This window comes from Pantherophis guttatus, chromosome 6 (assembly GCF_059756535.1).
Source record: "Pantherophis guttatus breed Tessera chromosome 6, ASM5975653v1, whole genome shotgun sequence".
Taxonomy (NCBI): domain Eukaryota; kingdom Metazoa; phylum Chordata; class Lepidosauria; order Squamata; family Colubridae; genus Pantherophis; species Pantherophis guttatus.
Genome location: NC_142068.1, coordinates 44352125 through 44373010, shown reverse-complemented (window position 1 = coordinate 44373010; position 20886 = coordinate 44352125). Strand labels below are relative to the sequence as shown.

General features: G+C 36.7%; 1 protein-coding gene across 3 annotated transcripts in view; it reads right to left on the bottom strand.

Annotated features, from left to right (window-relative positions):
- The window catches only part of YEATS2 (YEATS domain containing 2), a 39532-nt gene that overhangs the window by 17961 nt on the left and 685 nt on the right, over positions 1–20886 (bottom strand). For all 3 annotated transcript variants that reach the window (XM_034439802.2, XM_034439803.2, XM_087872762.1), the window contains exons 2-19: positions 20200–20297; positions 19646–19759; positions 18834–18931; positions 18639–18746; positions 17104–17343; positions 16697–16812; positions 15498–15659; positions 14987–15098; positions 12350–12394; positions 11162–11339; positions 10603–10836; positions 9521–9679; positions 7566–7669; positions 6207–6314; positions 4563–4736; positions 3159–3417; positions 1650–1811; positions 1020–1123 (exon numbers count right to left, since the gene is read on the bottom strand). In XM_034439802.2, the coding sequence (XP_034295693.2) occupies positions 1020–1123; positions 1650–1811; positions 3159–3417; positions 4563–4736; positions 6207–6314; positions 7566–7669; positions 9521–9679; positions 10603–10836; positions 11162–11339; positions 12350–12394; positions 14987–15098; positions 15498–15659; positions 16697–16812; positions 17104–17343; positions 18639–18746; positions 18834–18931; positions 19646–19745 (2463 nt within the window). In that variant the 5' untranslated portion in view covers positions 19746–19759; positions 20200–20297. The remainder of the gene's footprint in view (positions 1–1019; positions 1124–1649; positions 1812–3158; positions 3418–4562; positions 4737–6206; positions 6315–7565; positions 7670–9520; positions 9680–10602; positions 10837–11161; positions 11340–12349; positions 12395–14986; positions 15099–15497; positions 15660–16696; positions 16813–17103; positions 17344–18638; positions 18747–18833; positions 18932–19645; positions 19760–20199; positions 20298–20886) is intronic.

Genomic DNA, 20886 nt, shown 5'->3' with positions numbered 1-20886 from the left:
GCCAAACAATAAAATACATAGATATAAAAAATTTAAAAACCAGATAAAATCGAATTAAACCATTTTGGCCCAGACAAATTAAAACACCCCAATAATTTAAAAGCAGATTAAAATTTACATATTAAAAAGAGGGAAAAGATTAGACCAAGCCCGCCTGGTGGAATAAAAAGGTCTTCACAGCGCGGTGGAAGGTGCGCAGATCCGGGATCCTCCGTATTTCCGGGGGGAGCTCATTCCAGACAGTAGGTGCCCCCACAGAGAAGGCTCTCCCCCTAGGGGCCGCCAGTCGACATTGTTTGGCTGACGGCACCCGGAGAAGTCCCTCTCTATGAGAGCGTACTGGCCGGTGGGAGGCTATTGGTGGTAGTAGGCGGTCCCGTAGGTAACCAGGTCCTAAGCCATGGAGCGCTCTAAAGATGGTAACCAAAACCTTGAAGCGCACCCGGAAGACCACCGGGAGCCAGTGCAGCTCGCGCAGGAGAGGTGTTACATGGGAGCGCCATGTCGCTCCCATTACCACCTGCGCGGCCGCACTCTGCGCCAGTTGGAGCCTCCGGGTGCTCCTCAAGGGGAGTCCCATGTAGAGAGCATTACAATAGTCCAGGCGGGAGGTGACGAGGGCATGAGTGACCGTGCGTAAGGAGTCCCGATCCAGAAAGGCGAATCAGGCTGGACCTGATGAAAAATCCTCCCGGTCACGGCCATCAAATGCTCTTCTAAAGACAGCCGTGAGTCCAGGAGGATGCCTAAGTTGCAAGCCCTCTCCGTGGGGGCCAATGATTCACCCCCAATAGTCAGTGATGGTGCTAACTGACTATATCGGTACGTCGGAAACCACAGCCACTCGGTCTTGGATGGATTGAGCCTGAGCCTGTTCCTCCCCATCCAGATCCGTACGGCCTCTAGGGACCGGGACATCACTTCAAGGGCATCGTTGGGGAGAAGAATATTGATCCACTTGTGGTTATCTAATGTTTATGTTAACAACATTTCTGTATATATTTGTATTGTGGACTAACCTGTGGGGTTTGTTTGAGGATATAGGATGTGTAGGTGAGATGCTGAGACACACCACTGCTTGCACCCTGCGTTCCGCTACTTCCTGAAGAACCTAACTGCTGATCTGGAACATCCGACAAGTTAGACAGTTATAAATATGGCAAAACCAAATCCTATTTATTTTAGCTGTACTATCAGATTACCCGCTAGGTACAGAAAGGTATCTACTCTCCAGAAACTCAATCCCAAATTCAGTAATTAGCTAATAGCAGAAGCTATACAGACTCAACATGGATTGCTATAATATTTAATTGAACAGAAAAAGGAAGTTTATACATCCATTCATCCCTCCGACTCATAGCAATCTGGTCTATGTTTATATAACATTTCTATCTGACCTGAGAATGATTGATTTCCACCTTGCTAGCAGAGGCCCTTCCTTTCATAAAGCATTTTTAATATATCTCTGTTTCAGAGAACGCAATCTGCCTAAAAAAACCTGGAAATTCCTGTAATATCCAGTTGCACTGTGATGTTATAGGCTAATGAAACATTTGCAAGAAAACCACCAAGCTCAGAGAGCACCAAGGACTCCACCCATTATTTGTCACCACATTTAATATGCTACTTTTCTTTTGTGTAATACTAACTGGCATTATTTGTGGCTCGCAAAATAGCTCCTTGAGGTATAAGTAGCAATTTTCCTTTCCCAGATGGGTTCTTGCTATTTGTAGTAAGGTACAATTTTGTGCCAGGAGGTAGGTTCGCCAAATTGGCTAAATTAGTGGCTGGTAATTGCAATGTTGCCATAACTAGAAGGAAAAGAAAAAAAAATTATCAAGATTTTCAGAGACCACTCTCTTGCAACAAAACATTAAGTCCCACAGTAGTATTCTTCTAAAAATGTTCCAACTTCTTTCATCTTAGCTACAGTTATGTAATATTTATGTTTGGGTTCTTTTACTTTTTTATTATTGGATTTTATCCTATTTTGTATTTATTTGACTGAAAATTATGTTTTGGTAAAAATGAAACGTGATATATACTCATTAGGGATATGAGAGCCATACCCTTTTTGAGAAGAGAATTCAGTCCCTAATTAGCTACAGAAAAATAAGAATCTAGCTGCTATTATTCAATATAGTGCATACAGAGGGAAGGCTTTAAGATGGGTTGTAGTTAATAAGGAAATAATGTACTTCATGGAATTTCCTTGTGTAAACAGAACACTTAGGAAAGTGGAATGAAAATCAGCAGAATTTCTGAAGATGAAGGAAGTTACAAAAAGAAAGACTACATGATATTGTACAATTGTACATATTGTACAAGTGCAATATGGTTGTACTGAATGAAAAAGAGGCCGACAATTGAACAGTTTACTGTATTACAGCATTATATGGTAAAACAAATCAAATCAAAATCTGGATACACATTCAGCTAACAACTTTTCAGTATCAGCAGAACACACATCATTGGAGAAATAGATTCTCTTCTCTATTCTACTTGCCAGGACATTCTGCCCTGAAATTTGTCTGTGAGTTGACAAATTTTCTGGAGAGGATTTACTGTACAAGGATAAGAGCAAAGAATATGAATGCAAGTCAGCTTATAAACCTTTAAATGTAGTCCACAGCTTTTATTTATTGGGTTTTCGACAGTAATCTATAGCATGGTAGAACTACATGGTGATGATTCATTTGATGCATCCTATCCAGACCAGGTTATCCAACCTAGTGTCCCCTAGTGGTGTTGAAATTATAGGCAACTCTGGAAGTTAGTATTCAATATATCTAAAAAAACTAAATCGGATATGGGGTGCAGTTTTATGATGCAAATCTCACCAGAATATTCAATAACTTATTTTATTGTTGTAATTAATTAATTAGGTTCATGATCCAGTTAGCTGGGCTATCTTGGCTGATTTCAAGAAACTAGGGCCACTACTTGATTAATACTTAGGAGAAAGATAAACAGAACATGCAGGTTATCGACTAGCTTTGGAAGCTGAAAAAGCATCCTGGAAGAACGCAGCAGCCAATCACGTGGATTTATCTTTAAAATTCCCAGGAATAGAGCTTAACATGAAGCAGATATTTTTAAACTCATTCCTTAGCTCCATACCATCATGTTTGACATTTAAAAAAGTAAGCCCACTTTACCTGAACCTTGGGATCCAGTTTTTGGAGTTCCTGTTGATGGAACCTGAGCTTTTGTTAAAGTCTGCACAGGCTGAGCAACGATGGTTCCTCCTCCACTACTCACAATAGCTTTGGCGACTCCTTGAGTTACAATTTGTTTTCCACCAGCTGTCTTTGTGACTGAAGGGCCTGATTTTGCCACAAGTATTTGTCCTCCACCAAGGGCCACAGCTTGTTTGACCGACGATGGTAAAGCAGACCCAACTGGAATGCTAACAATCTAGAGGGGGAAAAAATAAAAATACACACAACATAAATATACACACAAAGCTAATGTTATTTAACATCAAGCTAAATAAAAGCGATATTCTGTCAAAGGTTGGATCTGAAGTGGAAATTATGTGGAACTGAGGCAAAACTCAGGATAATTATGCCTATTTAGAAAAAAAACCCTTCTCTGGTGCTAGTTATGTACTAATTCTACTGCTCAAATAATTAGCAGCCCCAAGCAGTTAACAACTTCTAAAATACTAAAGAGAAGGATCTTTACAGATGATTTAGATAAAGAAAAAGACTGTTCATTTCCATGTACTCCTTTTTATCCTAAAGCAGTGCATTTTAATTGTTTTATTACAAATGCTGAAAAAAAGAACATAAAACAATTAAAATAACCCAATATTTAACTGTGTAGCAAGATACTCAATGATTCCTTTCAATATTTCAAATCCATGTAATTTTTCGTATTAGAATGAGCTTAGTAAAAATGCTGTGAGATTAGAAATAGCTTAAGCCAGCATGTAAGAGATAAAAGGGAAACCAGTAAGCATCTTTGGGAACTAAGCTCTGTAATTGCTGAAAAAGCCAACTCCTTTCCTCCTCAACTTGATCTTGCTGATATTCCAAGAAACATCTTACTGGAAAATCTCAATTCTAGGAAGGTGAGTTTGTGAAAATATAGCCTTTGAGATAACTGGCTGTCAAGTTATTTTGATAAAAAGATGACAAGGCTAGAGAACTATCCAGAAACCAGTGCATATTTCTCAAAACCAGTGTTAACATCTAGTTTTCTAAGAGGCAGCTTCTCTAATGAAATTCTAACAATTACATAATACACATGAAAGCACACAAGCAAGGAAAAGGGGGGAAAGAAAATGTTACCCAAAGAAAAACAATTTGAAATTAAAGTTGGGCCTAGTGTATCAAATAGTTGAAGGCCGTGATAACGAATGAAATACAATGATTTTTCCTCAAATTAATAATGTTATAATTTAAAGAACAAAATAGGTATTTGAAGGGTATTCCTATCCATTTAAAGCTTCTGGTATTACCTAGTTGCGTCAAAAGAACAAGAGCATGGAGTAAAGCAACGGAACTGTAGTCACTACAAAACTGCTAGAGTGAAAAAGAAGAAAAAAAATCTGGCACCTTTGATGAAGTAGACCCCTCTCCTGTGCTCACAATCTGTTTCTGGGGTGATAAAGCAATCACATGGCTCCCTTTCACAGTCATGTACTGTGGCAGTGAGGCCTGAGAGGCTCCTCCGGTTGCTGCCACTGGAGAATGTTGCGGCAGTTCTCCAGGCTCTTGCTTTATTATCACCTTCAAATAAAATTAAATGGAAATTAAGACTTTGTGGAGAAGACCTTACCTTGATGGGTAAATGAAGGGTTAAGGAGCTGGCTGGTGCTCCCTACAACAATGCCCATAGAAAGCTCTACAGATCTATTCCCCACCAGCAAGAGAAACTGAGAGGCCCCCAAATGGGAGCAGCTTTGGATCCACTAGATCCTTGGTTTCTTGATTTATTGTGAGATTTGAGGATCAGTTCATCTTCTATGCTGGCTTAGAGGTGATAAAACTAATCCCCACTCCCAACCAGAACATGAAGGAATAATAGTAAGAAAAGGGGAAATCTGTTCAAATATCAGAAAGATGCACACACTTCTTTATTTTGCTTATATTACTTAATTTCCCATTTAAAATTGCATTCTTTTCTTTAGTAAGAAATTGAGTGTCTGTCTGATTCAGCACAAATTCAGGATCAACACAACTGTGCCTTTAAAATCCATATTTAACATTTACAAAAGAATAAAAAATAAAACAACAGCAGCAACAATAAAAACACTATAAAGCAACTTTTGAGAAGTTATAATAACTAATGTATTGGTTCAAAAAGATTCAGAGTATCCTTTTACAAAGAAATGAATGTCACACTGAAGCAATATAGCAATAAAAGAAAAACAATATCACTTAGAAAAGCTGGTAGAAAATATGAAACACCCCCTAAATTGCTAGAATACACACTAAAGTATTAACATTTTTTCCTGACAATTGGTTCATCACCTACAAGCATAAAAGAATAAAAAAAAATTTCTCAAATTATTTTTACATTACAAAAGTTGTGATTCTAGGCTCACTTTATGCATGAAAGCCAGATGGGTGATTTTGGGCTAGTCCCTCTTTCACAGCCAATCTACCTCACAGGGGTGCTGTTATAGAGAAAATGGTAGAAGGAAGGAGCATTAGATATACTTGCCACCTTGAGTTATTTATAAAAATAATAAAGGCACTGAGACTCCAGTAAATGTGGGAGAGTCTCTTTTTTGTGTTATTGTTTTCTTTGCAAATTTCACTTAGACCTTTGGTCGGCTTTAGGAAGAGTCCTGCTTCCTATAATAAGATTATTGGTATAATAATGTTTTTATATTTCTGGCTCTTGGAATACATTCACTGACCTAATAAATGAATGTACCAGTGGTCTATACCAAATGTAGAATTTACTTTGATAAATTCTTCAAAACAATATTCACATATGCAGTTACGTTTACAAATGCTTCAGCCTATGTAGCTGAAGATATCCTATGAGAGAGCAAAATGAGAAAGCAATGAAGGAAAACCCCCCACCATTGTCTGGGTAGAAAAGCACAGGAAATAATGTATGTTTGTATGTAATGCCAGAAATCTAAGAAATGAGTAACAACAAAGCCTGTCAAGGATCAAACTCAGAAGCTCCACGGTAACTCTCTTTGTAAAACAAAACTGCACCATGCATAGTAGAGAGAATAATACCTTTGTAAATGTTCCGGGTGCTCCTGTCACAGATTTAGGGCTTTGTACCTTGGAGTGACTCCCAATTGGACAAAGAGGTGGCATGGCTGCGAACAGAGAGTCCTCTTGCTAGAATGAATATACACAGCATGTGGTTAAGCCTAACTATGCAGCCATTTTTTCTTTTTAAGCATCGGATTTCGTTTCAAACAATAGACTTATATATGGTAAAAATATACAATCTAATTTTCCTTTACTGTTCCAGAGAACAGGAAAACAGGAGATTGCAGTAATTTTCAGGCTGGTGGACGTTCTTGGCTATTAAACAGCCTTGTTTTGGTTAGGTTAGAAAAAATTTAAAAAGAAACTGTTAAGTTGATGACACATAATTGACATGATTTGTTTATATTTAATTAATATTTTTATCTCCAAGGAAAGTGAAAATTACAATTTGAAAGGCACCAGGACTTTACCGAAAACTTTTATGGTTATGTGAGTGACTTTTGGACTTCAAATTGTATGCTTTTGTAATAAAGAAATATAATGAACTACATTAGTTTTAACTATTTTAATTTTCTGTTAAATACAGGTAATCCTTTTGTTTTCACTTATGGTACAACACCCACTGCACAAAAGTGATCTAGTTTCAACTGATTAATTGTTGGAAGTCAATAGTACAGTTGTCCTCAATATAAGATCATAGTTGAGTCCAAAATTTCTGTTGCTAAGGCAGTTGTGAAGTCAGTTTTGCCCCGTTTTATGACTTTTCCTGCCACAGTTGTTAAGTGAATCACTGCAGTTGTTAAGTTAGTAACATGGTTGTTAAGTGAATCTGGCTTCTAGATCTGGCTTTCTTTGCTTGTCAGAAGGTCACAAAAGGGGATCACATGACCCTGGGACACTGCGACCGTCATAAACACATGCCAGTTGCTAAGTGGCCGAATTTTGATCACATGACCGTGGGGATGCTGGGAAGGTCGTGTCATAGGTCATAAGACATTTTTTTCAGTGTTGTAACTTTGAACACTCCCTAAATGTATGGTTGTAAGTCGAGGACTACCTGTAAACAGAAACCCGAATGTTTTGGCCAAGTACTAGAAACAATCCATTATGTACAGAGTCTGAGTTTGGGAGAACTCATGGCACACTGTGAGAAAAGTGGTGGAAATTTAAGAAGAGCCAACATGATATAATAAGAGAGGATAGAGATAGTATTTAACTAGCATTTGAATGAAAAACATTACATGTCCATGGTTGTAGGAGCATGCCTCCTGTTAAAAAGACATAAGAAAGTAAAAGTGGAGCACGTTGCATCCAGATTTATAGGAAACTATTAAAAGACTAGAAAGGAAAAAAAAAAGGTTATTCAAATGTCTGTACCTTTACTGTAGAAGTTACAAAACTGGTTCCATGAATTTTTGAGACCGGAGAACCTGTCCCATGAGAGGACTGAGAAGCACTTGTAACTTTACTTGCAGGACTACCTATATTTATGAGAAATACTTTAGTATATAATATACATATATATATAAGTATATAATACTTTAGTATATAATACACATTCGACTATTCTGATACAAGATACATTCGTGTTAATGAGGATCGCAGTACAGTTCTCACAATTGGGTATCCTCTGCCAATGTTGGTACCACGGCTCCCAGAACTATTCTAGCTATGCCAACTTGGAAATTCTGGAAATTGCAGAAAATCTAGCATGGCACAGGCTGGCAGGCATTATCAATAATTTGAATATAGTTTATTGGCAGAAAGTCATTTATTGCCCTCCATATAATAGAGAGAAAAGACGCTCATTCATCACTCAACTTCTTTAACTCAATATCGGAAAACTTGGGAGAAGGCCAGCAACTTCTTGCACATGTACACTGCTTTGCTAGATGCAGCACTAGTGAAAGTCCAATCAGAACAATAAGCGGCAGTCCAATAAGTGGCAGTCCAATCAGAACCAAGCAAAATGTAGGTGAGAGGGACAGGAAACTCTCAATTACTTCCTCTTTAAAACTAGCATTAATCAACTGCTAGGTAAGAAGGGTCATCACTCTGTTCTGGAGGCTCCTTTATGTAATTTGCTAGGAAACTACACAGTACAAATAGGAACACAAAGGAATGACCTTTACTGAAAAAAGGACCAGAACTGAATTGAACATTGTAGCAACATGAAAATAGCCTATGATGATTATCAAAGGAAGTTTTCAATCAATGTATTGTATAACAACCAAAGCATGAACATTCAAACATTCGCATGATGCCAAAAGCACTGGCAGTGGCCACAGTTATGGAGTAGGAGGAAGAGGAAAATGCTGGAAAGATTGCAAGGGGCAGAGGGAGGGAAACAGGCAGGTCAGTTGGGTATTTTATACTTTATGCTAAGGCCAACAGGAATCCAATAGCTCACCCACCTACTATTCTCCCATTCTCTCAAACCCAGAAACATTTCTTTCTGGATTGAAACATGGATTTTTCCTGAAGGTACAGAAAACATTGTTTCATTGGCTCTGGAGGAAAGGGAGGAGCAGGACAAGGCAGCCGCAGGTCCCTCGGGCCTGGAACGGCTTGCCAGCAGGGAAGAACAGGGGCAGGACGACCGAGAGAGGGGGGAAGAGAGAGCAGACAGTGGAGATGAGGAGTGACGGAGCTCAGGTGATGAGCAAGGACCGCCCCCCTCCTGATCCCCGAGCACAGAGAATGGAGAGAAGGCAGGAGCAGCGAGGCTGACCCAACGACTCAGGAGGAGAGCGCCCCGCCCCTGGGCACACCTGGGGATTGAGACTTAAGGAGATGCTATGGGAAGGGGCGCTTGTCAGGACCAAGCACTGAATTTGTGGAGTTTTGTGTGCTGTTGCTGATATCTGGAGTTCGCTGGACTTCTTGCCTTATTGCTGCCTTGTTCCTTTGCCTCACTGGACTTCTTGCCTTGCCTCGTGCTAACAGTGTTTTGCTGGACTACTCGCAGCCAGAGACTGCTGGAGGTGTGTGTGAGTGCTTTGCTCCAGGACTTGCTATAAACATGGGAGCGTTTGGGGGAAAGTTGGAGCAATAAAGGGGAGTTTGAACTATCAGTTGGCTGTGTTGCCTCTCTGCCTTACCCCGGATCATCACAGATACAGTCATGTAAGTTTTTATGAAAAAGTACATAAGAAAACAAAATACATTAAAATAGATGTATAACTTTCCTTTCACTATATCAAAAACAAGGAATGAAACACATGCATCTTTGTCCAACCTATTGGAAAAGAAATTCATCTAGTATTTTGCCTTCTAAACAAGATGACTGACATTAGCAAGAAGGAATAGAAAATGAAACTATGCTAACACACCTGCATTTGTGACTGATACTCCAACTGACTGGCCAGGCTTGTCCACAATAACATAAGGGTTGCTAACTACAGAGGTCCCAGCTCCTTGTTTCATATGCACTGGAGTGGATGTTGGGGTACGAGGTAGTGGAGAAGGACTTGGGGTTGATATCGGAGAACCTAAAGAAAGGCATTCCAATTAAATGTAAGACAGATATGCCTAAATTACAAGACACATAAATTGCAAATATAACAGTTCAAATATAGAACTCATTCAATTATTAAAAGGATAGAAAACTAGTCCACAATTTACCACATTACTTCCTGAAACATGCTCCTCTAATGACAGGGAGATGTAGCATCTAAAAATGTCATGTTTTATTCATTACAACAGATATAGTAAATATTGTGAGGCTTCTTCCAAGCTAAGACTTTTTGTATCCTTTACATTAAGCTCATGGCTATTCATTATATCTTAGCACTTTGTCCTTTACAATAAATAAGAATACTTTCCATTTGTGAGATCTCATTTTAGTAAAGTAAAAGTAACCCTCCCTCAGATGGACAGCTTTTGTGTGAGTCAGTCAGATGGAGAGGAAGAGGGAGAGCAGTGTCCACTAAGTAGTACCACAAACCAGGGTTTATTCCAGCAGCATATTTGCCACGGTTGCCCCTCCTCACCCCTTCCCCAAATAAATATAACATTTTCAATGCAAAGTAAACTAGCTTATTTTCATTAGATGTAAACATAATATGCCCAAGCAAAACAACTGAAAAAGGCACTTCAGAAAGTGCATCGTCATGAATAAAGTGCATCTACTTGAAGAAGCCATATCCTCTAAAAGAATTAGTCCTGTCTGTATGAAGACTGTCCCTTTCTGCCCATGCATGTATGAATCATCTGGGACTCCAAGCAAAGCAAAGGTGCTGGGTATGCATACATATGCTCAGAATCCTGAGGAAGAGAAGCTGTACAATCTTTCTAAAAGAAGCCACTGCTTGAAAGAGTTATGCATGAAAAAAACATGCTTTGTGGAACACCTACTTCAAATGTTTTCCAGTCTTGTTAAAGGATGTTAAAATATCCTTCAAATTATCCATACCTGACACAATCTTGCAGCTCATGGTGATGGGCTGGAAAGACTTGCCTGGAGACTCAGCAGGGCTTGGGATTTGACCCTGAGGCACTATTTTGCAACTGGCTGCAATTGGCTGAAAAGCTGAGTTGCTGTGGGAGCCAAAAGCGACTTTCTGACTTGGGAGCTTAGTGGGAGTCCGTTCTAAAGATGATGGCAGAGCATAAAAGGTTGTATGCCTTTCAGCTTCAGCACTGAGTCCTGGTGTGGAAATGTAAAGGAGAAGACAAGAAAGGTGCAAAGTTTTCTTGATAAATATATCAATTTAAACAGAAATATGGGGCAAAAATGGTTCATTCTGCTGAAAACCTCTTGAAATTGATTCATTTATTAAAAAAAAAAACTGAAGAATTTTCCTACTTAGAAGGACATGATTTGAGTTTCTATCATGTCTTTGACATTGAAATTACTTATAATTAGGGACAAATTTTCCCTGAGAGAAATCTCCAATCAAACTGAGATTCCCAGTTGTTCAACAACGCATGAATATAATCTCGATTCAGACAGAAGGACACATATCATTTACCTTTTTCAAGAGAAACTTCTGTGATGGATTCATTTACTTGTTTTATTGGTGAAGATGCTTTCATAGGTGCTGGCATATTTAATGGCAAATGCAATGAGTTAGGAGCGTCAGAAAGATCAGAATCTGACGACTGGTATTCTTCTTTAAGAGAATGCCGATGCAACTCAACATCCACAACCTTTTCAAAAGAGAAGGAAAACTACTGTTGGGCAACTGACAATTTTATTTGTAGTTTTTTTAGTCAAGTATATTCAAAGAGCTTCATAACACCTTGGTATTAAAATATATATAACGCTGGGCCCTCTGCATTCAAAATGAAGAGTTAAGTGCCTGGAGAATTGTGACTTACTGCTGAATTCTGGTGTGAACCTGTAATAGTATGTGGGAATAAACTTGGGAGACAGGAGGAAGACTCACAGACTAGACTATTGTCATGCAAAACTCCACAGAAGCAGAGATGGCAAGGGACGTGTTTCGGAAGGGACTTCCCTAATTTTCCAGAGAGCAAAAGAAGAGGAGAGAAGGAATACTTTTAAACTTGCAAGGTTCTGTTAATGTAATCTTTCAATAAAAATATAGCTACCTTTCACTGTGCTTGTTTTCTGGACTGCCTCAAAAGGTTAACAGAACCAGACAATGCAGTATATGTAGAACAACATGGCGAAAAGCACACGTTCTCTCAGATTTTCAGGTTTATTTCTCAGAACCACCTTCAAAGATATGGGTGGTGTGTTTTATATATTCCACCCACAAGAAAAAATCCACCAGGATTCTGCAACATTAGCTCAGGTTACAAAGTTTCCATTTGTTAAAGCTTCTAGATTAGGGATAGACAGCATGTGGAGCTCCAGATGTTGCAATTTTCAACAATTGTCACCATTGGTTTTGCTGGCCAGTACAATGGATTTGTTGTCCAGTGACACACAGAGGCCACATTACCCAGATTACAAAAACGTTATATTCAAGCAAAATGTGTATAATTTATCAATGTGAGGTACCATTCATATTTGTTTGTGACCTATCCAAGCTTCTGTCGCTAATAATACACAAATTCAATAGACTTTGTATTTTGGCATTATGGCTGCTTGAAAGATATTTATTGTGGACACTTTTTAAAAAAAACAAGAAAGTCTCTCATTTTTCTTACCAACATTTTAAAAAGTTAAGCAAAGTAAAAACAAACCATACCGTTTCAGCCCCTAGTGTCTGTAGACCAGTATATGTTCTATCCAACTGTAAGAAATAGAAAATAAGATTTTTTTTTAAAAAAATCCTATTTCTGACACACATTATCTGTTAAACCATTTCAATACATACAAACCTTGATGCTTCTTCACGAAATTCAGATATTAAAAAAGCTGTGTTGTTTTAACTATTTTTAAACAATCATTTATCATGTATAATAAAAAAATCCAGCATTTTTTTTTTAAAAAAAATCAGCATCCTGATACCACATATTCTATCTCTTAATTTCTCAATCACTGAGTGACCTGAATGTCCTCAGCATTTTAGTATTCCTCAAACGTTGGCTGGTTTTAATCCACTTTGAATTTATGCATTTGTTCTCTCCAAGTATTTTGTACTTGTTCTGTTTTCACTGGATATGGAAAAAAAAAGAAAGAAAGAAAAAAAAAGGATGCACTGTATTCTGACTTGAGTCAATGTCTTTCAAGACAATGGAATCTTACAATGCAGTATAAAAGATGAATTCAAACTACATGAAATGAAGCATTAAAAAAACTGCAATGAATCAGGGTCACAATGAGAGACAGCTAAGGGAGAAAGGCTTCATAGCAGCCCATGGAGTTGCTCAGCATCTCCATTATGTGCCTCTGATTTGCAGGTGATACAACACCAGGAATAGCTCCAATTCACTACAGGAAGGCAGGATTAATATGCACAATGGATTCGCCATAATTTCAAGATGTGGGAAGCAAGAGAGATGGCGACATTTAGTAAACAGCTTTATGGATGGCAATAAATCTTAAATTTCCAAAGAGAGCAAAAGAAATGCAAATGAGTTTTTAACCAAGGACATTTTCTCCCCCAGAAGACTCCCCCAAGAGAAAATAGTATTATGTAAAAGTAAATTAGTATAACTACTAAGTTACAAGGAGCTATGCATGTGTTTTAAAATCATCCATAGATAACTTTTTTTCAATAGTCAAGTAAAGAGTATTTATTAATGGTCTAATTCTTGTTCATTTGCCCCAATGTTGGGTTGATATTTGTACATTTAAAATATTTGCATGCTGTTTTATTAAAAGCTTTAACAATATTTAAGCAGTTTACAGCCAAATCTAAAACTCAAAATAAAGCAACAGCGTTAAAACAGAAAATGCATACTCATTAATGGATATAAGATGAGAAATAGTTGTCTCAAGGCTTGGATAGCAAAATATGTTTTCAACAGGTGCCAAAGCAATGCAGTAGGTTCTTACACAGCCATGTATAAGCAGCTTCATAGCAAACCTGTCTGTTACTAAACCAGGAGGCAGATAGCGAATAGGCCTCCTGTTCAAACATGTATCGTCTAGTGGCTAGATCTACTTCCAAATACTTGGAAAGAACAAATATATGAATTAAAAGTGGATTAAAACTACCCAATGTTTGAGGAATACTAAAATGCTGAAGGCAGTCTAGGTCACTCACTGATTGAGAAATTAAGAGAGGGAATATTTGGTATCAGGCTAATTCTAGCCCATCTAGCTTCTGCCCAGACAGCAGAAGAGGTACAAGAATGCGAATCCTAATTTCACTAAGTAGGGCTTGTGTTTGATACACTGCAGTTGCTTGAATTCTTCTGTAATGGCTTCAAAGCTTTTCTACAATAAACCTATCTCTCTGACCTTTTATAACTTTGGAAATTTATTCTTGAAAGGGTTATCTTGGCAGCTAAAGGAAGCCTGAAAAATAGTAGCCACCTCCTGAGCGTTGAGAGGAGAAAATGCCAAAAAGTAAATATCACCAGACAGCCTATCCTCAAATGATTGCAAGATGACAGTCTATAATTTGTGACAGTCACAAAAGGATCTTCCTGGATGGTTTCCTTTTTATCTGGGGAGGAGGGAAATTCTTGAATCTGACAGAAACAATCCTTGGTTATGTTTTGATTTATGCACTGAGAATCATTATAGGTACGGATGTTTTAAAAAACTGAATATTTTAAAATTTTTGTATTTTTCCAGTATTTCTGCTTGAAATTCCAAGCAATCTGTATTTTTTTAAAAAAAGCATATTCAGTTAAAAAATAATGTAATTTAAATAATTTTGGATGTCCCATAGATGATATCTGGTGTTATTTTTTTTATTATTAAGTAATGCGTTGCTGACTTCTGCACATACATCTTAGTAAAAAAAAACCCTTACATTTAACATTATTTGAAGTTCCATATGTGCACACATATAGTACACATATGACCATAGGCACTTTATTATAGTTCTTTATTTCAGAAAGGAATCCTTTAGAATTATTTATTTTCTTGATTCTGGCTCTTGAATTTTCCTTTGTAAAACAAATTATAAACAAAATTTCTTTACCCTTATGGACCTCTTTTAGATTTCCCCATTTTTAGGTTTGCCCTTTATTTTTTACAAGAATATATGGTTGCTATACTTTGCATGTGTAATAGATCAACATTGGAAACCCCCCCCCCAATCGTGTTAAAATTTCAGATATCTTTCATAAACATTATTTGTTATGTTCATTTTACTTTATAAAACCCAAAACCAGACTGACTATTTCTTTGAGAAAAAGTAAACAAACAAACAAAAAAAGATGTAAGACAAAACTAGGCACTGTATCATGGAACACTACAGTATTACCTTGAGATGGTGTATAATGTCAATCCTTTTGTTTCGGTTATCCTTAAAGTGAATCTGAACCCGCACTGGAAACTCTCCCCAGCCCCGCCTTGTCAGATGGAAAGGAGGTTCTCTACAAATATGGACATTGGAGGCTTTAGTTATTTCTTCTAACAAATATTTAAAAAAAACAAAATGAAAAAAATACCAAGAAATATTTGAGTCTTAAAACGGGGATAATGAAAATGTCATGCCAATTTAAAATAACTAAATACATGAAATGAAATCCTTATATCCAGGAAATGCTGTATCTGAGAAACCAGAAGAGCCGACAGAAAGATATTCCGAGTTACTGAGCCTGCTTGGGGATGCTATGCCACTGATAATGTTGGATCCAAGGAGTATCATTAAGTGATGCATTTTCTACTTCAAGGACCAATTCTATCCAGAATGTTACCAACAGATACAAGAGATGAGGAAGTTGCAGAAAACATATGGAGCATTCAGGTGATTTCAATGAAATCTGTGTTACCTGACTTCAACAAGATCATTAGGTTTATAGCTGGGATGAAGGAAAAACCAGACTTTCTTAACAAAATGATCAATGCTTGGCTCTCGTCGGGAACCTCTTACGTACACCATCCATTTATGAGTGGATTGGTCGTTTTCTTCTCTCTTATCAGGAGGAATGTATCTGGAAGACAGAAAAAAAATAAATCCACCAAAGTTAATTCTACTGCATCACTAATTAAGCAATCCTAAATAGTGGAAAGGCTGTTATGGTTCTCTTTGTGACAGAGAAGAATGTTTCTTCAGGAAAACTCTTCATTGACAAAATGCTTGGTCATTCCTTTAATCATGGTAATGAAAAAAAGCTATATATTGAGGAGATGCTTGCTTTTACACTAGGAAATGCCCTCCTTTTCTTTTCACCTATAGGAAAAAATAAAAACATGCTACTGTTGGATTTTTTCCAGTGGAAGAAAAAATAAAGAATGACATCAGAAGGAGAAAGATTATACTGTCCTTTTTAGATGACTAGCAAACAGATGTATAGAAACATCATGTAGCAAAACAAATAGACTTCCTCCACCATCCTTTCTTTCGGAGTCCTGGGAAGTGCTGGTTAGAGCGATCTACTGTGGCTTCAAGCACCATTACCCAGTCAATTCTCTGATACAGGTTGGAGGGGGAAATATGCCTAGTGCAACTCTGAGCATAATCATTTAACTATATTGTCCCATTGAGTCCCATTGCCAGGTGTGTCATATGAAGCTATGGTGAGGCACTCCAGTAAGTTACTTGACATAGTAGATGCCTCCTGAAATGTCAGAATGGAGTATATACAGGGGCTGGAGGACGAGCTAAGAATAGCAGGAACTCTTTAAGTACTCAGAGCACTTCCAATCAACATTATCCAACCCATTAGTTGCCTTCTGCCTTCAAAACTACTATAAAGAAAGAATGATATGGATTGTCTTTCCCTGAAACAACAGGTTTGTCTAATAATAATGGTTACGATATATTATTGGAACAGAATGGAAATCAGTTTGTTTACTGATTCCATATTAACACTGATGACATTATCTACTTGGATAATGAAAAGTCTGCAAGCAAACCGAGGGCACCAAGGACTTTACTAATTCCATAGTTTGATCATCCCTCTTCTAATTTCAATCCATATTTGGAGTGGATAGGAAGAGAGAAAACCCCCCCACTTTGAATACTTACTTGGAAACATTACCGACAACTATTGTTTTCTTCACATATAATCGTGAATGCTCTTCATTTGAAAAATCAGCCTTTCTCAGCTCTGCTTCATATTCTCTTGAAACACCAGAAATGCCCTAAAGATGGAATGTTTATAAATCTATATAAGGATGTTCAGGGAGAAAGATTTCTGATGGAAGTTGCAAGCATTTTAAAAAAATGTGTAAACCTTTCTACTGCTGAAATAGGGAAAAGTTCACATACATATGATTACACCAACAGGAAATACCGGTAGGTAGAAAATTGTTTTGTTCTTTACAGTGGTATTTATAGAGCTTCCAATAAAGGAAACAGGTTTCCTTTTGCCATGCTATTACAAAAGAACTTTTGTTTCTGAAAATTATTTTAACACATTGGTATTGTATCACCTGTCCAGCATTCTTGCGCAGAGTCAAGTCAAGTTTGCTTGGCACTCTTTCTTCCACATCCAGACTACCATTGTCTTTTCCCAACATATATTCCATGTGCTGAGAAGATTCACTCTCTGAATGATTGACTGACAGGGTTTCTGAGCCCTGATTAGCAGGAGAGGATGATCGGGATGGAGATTCTAAAAATTTCTTGATGGTTGGATGGTTAAAAACCATAGAATCACAAGTCTTTATTCCCTGAAATAGAACAGCATTTGTTTGTTTGTTTTAGTATAAATGAGGAGGGCAGATGTTAGTCTTGCAGATTTTTAAAACTAATCCCCTAAATTCATCCATCTACAACCTGGTACATAAGACACATCTATGGATCTTACAGACAATTCCACTACTGATTATATCTAAAGGCATGCAGGACTCGAAGAAGCAGATCTATTTATTAAAAACCTGGAAGTTAAAATTGTTGCTGATTTACTGCAAATCCTTCAGACATTGGGAGATATTTTCAGCCCAGTTCTATTTTAAAGACAGCTGCAATCAGAATCTCTGTAGCTTTTCATAGTAAATGCTTCTTGATCCTCTTAAAAAGGAGACAGCAGGATAAAGATACATGGAACATGTATGTCTACCACTGAGCTAGGGGCTGAATAGCAAAATAAAAACATCAGATGGCAATACTACAACCCCATCAGAGCTGCTCTTATAAGTAGCTCATTCATATAATTTTTGGAGGTTGACACAGAATACTAAAACTTGTTTAACAGTGTGTTCACAGGAAAGGTAGCTATCTAGTTCACTCTCTACCTTCTTTGCAACTAGATAAATCTGCTTCTGATTTGCAGCAGTAGATTACCAACAGGCATTATTTCTCAATACCTGAAATTTTTTGAAAAGAGAGAGACAAGAAAAAGAATTTTTAACTTTCAATTTTGGTCATTTTTTAAAGAGTTGCTTTGTTCATGATATAAACGTTTTCCATCATAGTCTTTTTAATTGTTTTTCTCAATGTTATTAATTGTAGTTTGGTGTTTTATTATTTTTAAAAATCTGTCTCAAACTAAAAACAGGTTATTGTTTTTTTAAAATTCAAGTTTGCTCCTACTGAAGTTTAGTTCTGTTTCTTTAATGGAAGCTTTCAAGTAGTTACACTAATATATGATCTACAACCTTCCATACCATAATACCTAGTGTGCTTAGCCAGAATAAAGTTTAAAAATATCTAAAACGCAATCCTGGTTTATGACTAGTACTCTTTTCCAACAACTTCTTTGCAACCTGTATTTTTAAATACATGAATGTCAACAATTGGAACAGGAGTTCCCTGACACTTCAGTTCAGTGACCCCTTCATGAAGTTTCAGGTTGTTAATGTTGACTCCCAAGCATTATATGAATATTATTTAATGAATACTACTTTAAGCAATAGCTCTATAAATAACGACGTCAATGGATTATCCCATCAAATCAAGGGTTCAACACTGACCACTTTGGGAAATCCTGATATAGATTAAGGCAAGGTAACTTGCCACTACTCACATGTGCACTACTTATCTCCCCAACTTTAAAGAGTCCAGCAGAAGCATAGTAGTTCGCCACAATGCAGGCTCGCAGTTTATCCATCATTCTTCTTGCTTCGATCAGCCGCTGTCAAAAGGAAAATCCATTTAAGAAATGGCTGTACAAATCCCTGCTTCTATTTCTCAATTTATAATAAACATGATATCTATATACCTGATCAATCACTTGAATCTCATGTTCTTTATTTTTCATTTCTATAGAAAACTGTTCTTTAATAATTGCTTCAATCTTCTGTATTGCAGCATCTCGAGCTATGTAAAAAGAGTTCATACAATTAAGATTTTTATGTTCAAGATATTTAAGACTGTTTGCAATGTTTTTGAAAAAAATGTTCCACATGTAAGCTAAAAATGTTTGTGATGTCAGATTGAGCAGGTTGTTGAAAGAAAACCACATCAGATTATACACAAATAATGTAAAGATAATGCATCTATTTCAAGGAATCACTGTAACTTGTAACTTACACTGTAACACTGTAATTTTTGAAATCTAAATATTGCTGAAAGAAAATTTAGAAACAGGAGGACTTGATTGTCACTCATAACTGGGAATCTTTAATTAAGATCTACATAAACATAAAATGCTGGAGTCTCACATTATACTAAATTTTGAATTGTAATAAGCCATAGAAATGACTTATAAATCACTATTATTGGATTCCCAAGTTATATTATGTTTAGTGTAATATATATATATTAGCCAAAGTTTTAGTAATCAATAAGGTCTCATTATACTTATGATCAATTCCCATATTGTCTTAAATGCTACTTTTATTTTTTACCCCAAAATGAAATTGGAAAAGGTGTTTCTTGGACTATGAGTTGAACCAAGATCAACATCACACAAAAATACAATGAAACATGTCTATACAGTTGTGAAAGAAAAAGTGGAAAAACTGAGATTTAAGATTGGTTTTAATCTTAGTTTTTAATTACATACTGTTCGTTTTTTTAAAGAAATTTTACCAGATTGTTCTGATGCTTTATGATGTTTGTTTGTAGGTGCAATTGAGATCTCTTCATAGTCTGGGTCCATCTCCTCTACAGTCCTCTTGATACCTGACATTGTTATCTTCTTCACTAGAGAAATAGAAGAAAGAAACAGATACATAGCATTTGTAAATTCTAGGTTCTAAGCTACATTACAGAATTAGCCAGTTCTCTTATTGAGAACAAAAGACCAGCACGTCTGAACAAGAGGTAAAGAATTCTAAAATAAATCAATATTTTATAGCCAAAGATTGCTCTTTGCTATGGTCACTGAAAAGTTATATGGAAAAGTTATACGGACTCATTTTTTAAAAAAATGGGGAAAAAAGACTGCCACTAAATGACATTTTAAGGTGTAAGAATACTTGTATATGTTTATGAAAACCGCAACCTGTTTTAGTTCTACAACTAAGCTTTATTTTCCTCTTTCTTTTCTATTGAAAAGTAAATGTATATGCAGTGTGTAGACATATCACATAGACCCAGTATTCCATTATAAATGAATACAAATCTTCCCAAAGTATTTTTACCTTAGACATATAAATCAAAATCTGATTTTCTTTTAATGCTCTGCACTTTGGCTGAAGGCTTCTTAGATTCCTCCCAAAGTTTTGTTTTTCAGTTAGTCCTGTCAAATAAAAATGGTTTTTATTAATGAAAACAGATTTTACTTTCTTCTCAGTCTTTCAGCATGTTTTACTGCTATCCACTCAGTTTTTGAACACTTAAGTTTATAATTTCACATTTACAAATATTTAAACTTTTACAATCATGGAGATTAGACACTGACAATTTAACTTTTATTACCATTTGTTTTCTTGGCTGAATATAGAAAACATCATCGGTATATATTATTGCAGAACAGTTTTATTAAGATATGTTATCATGGAACACCAAAGACAGAAGCACATTTAATAAATATAAGCATCAATAGGGTATCAAAAACTGCACTCATTTGCTACTGTCACTGAATGGAACTCCTTAATGATAATTAGGTACCGCCTTGTAAGGATCCTCAGAACAAACATTACTGAAGGAAAATGGATATCAAGACAGAATACTGACTATATTTTGTATATTTTTGTAATTAGCATGCCTATCAATATTCAAAACTGTGCCAGATAGTGTCTGGGGTCAAGCCCCATCCAAAATCATAGTTTTAATATGAGTTGCATTTAAAAACAAGTACCCAGACAGGACTCGTAGAGTATGTCAAA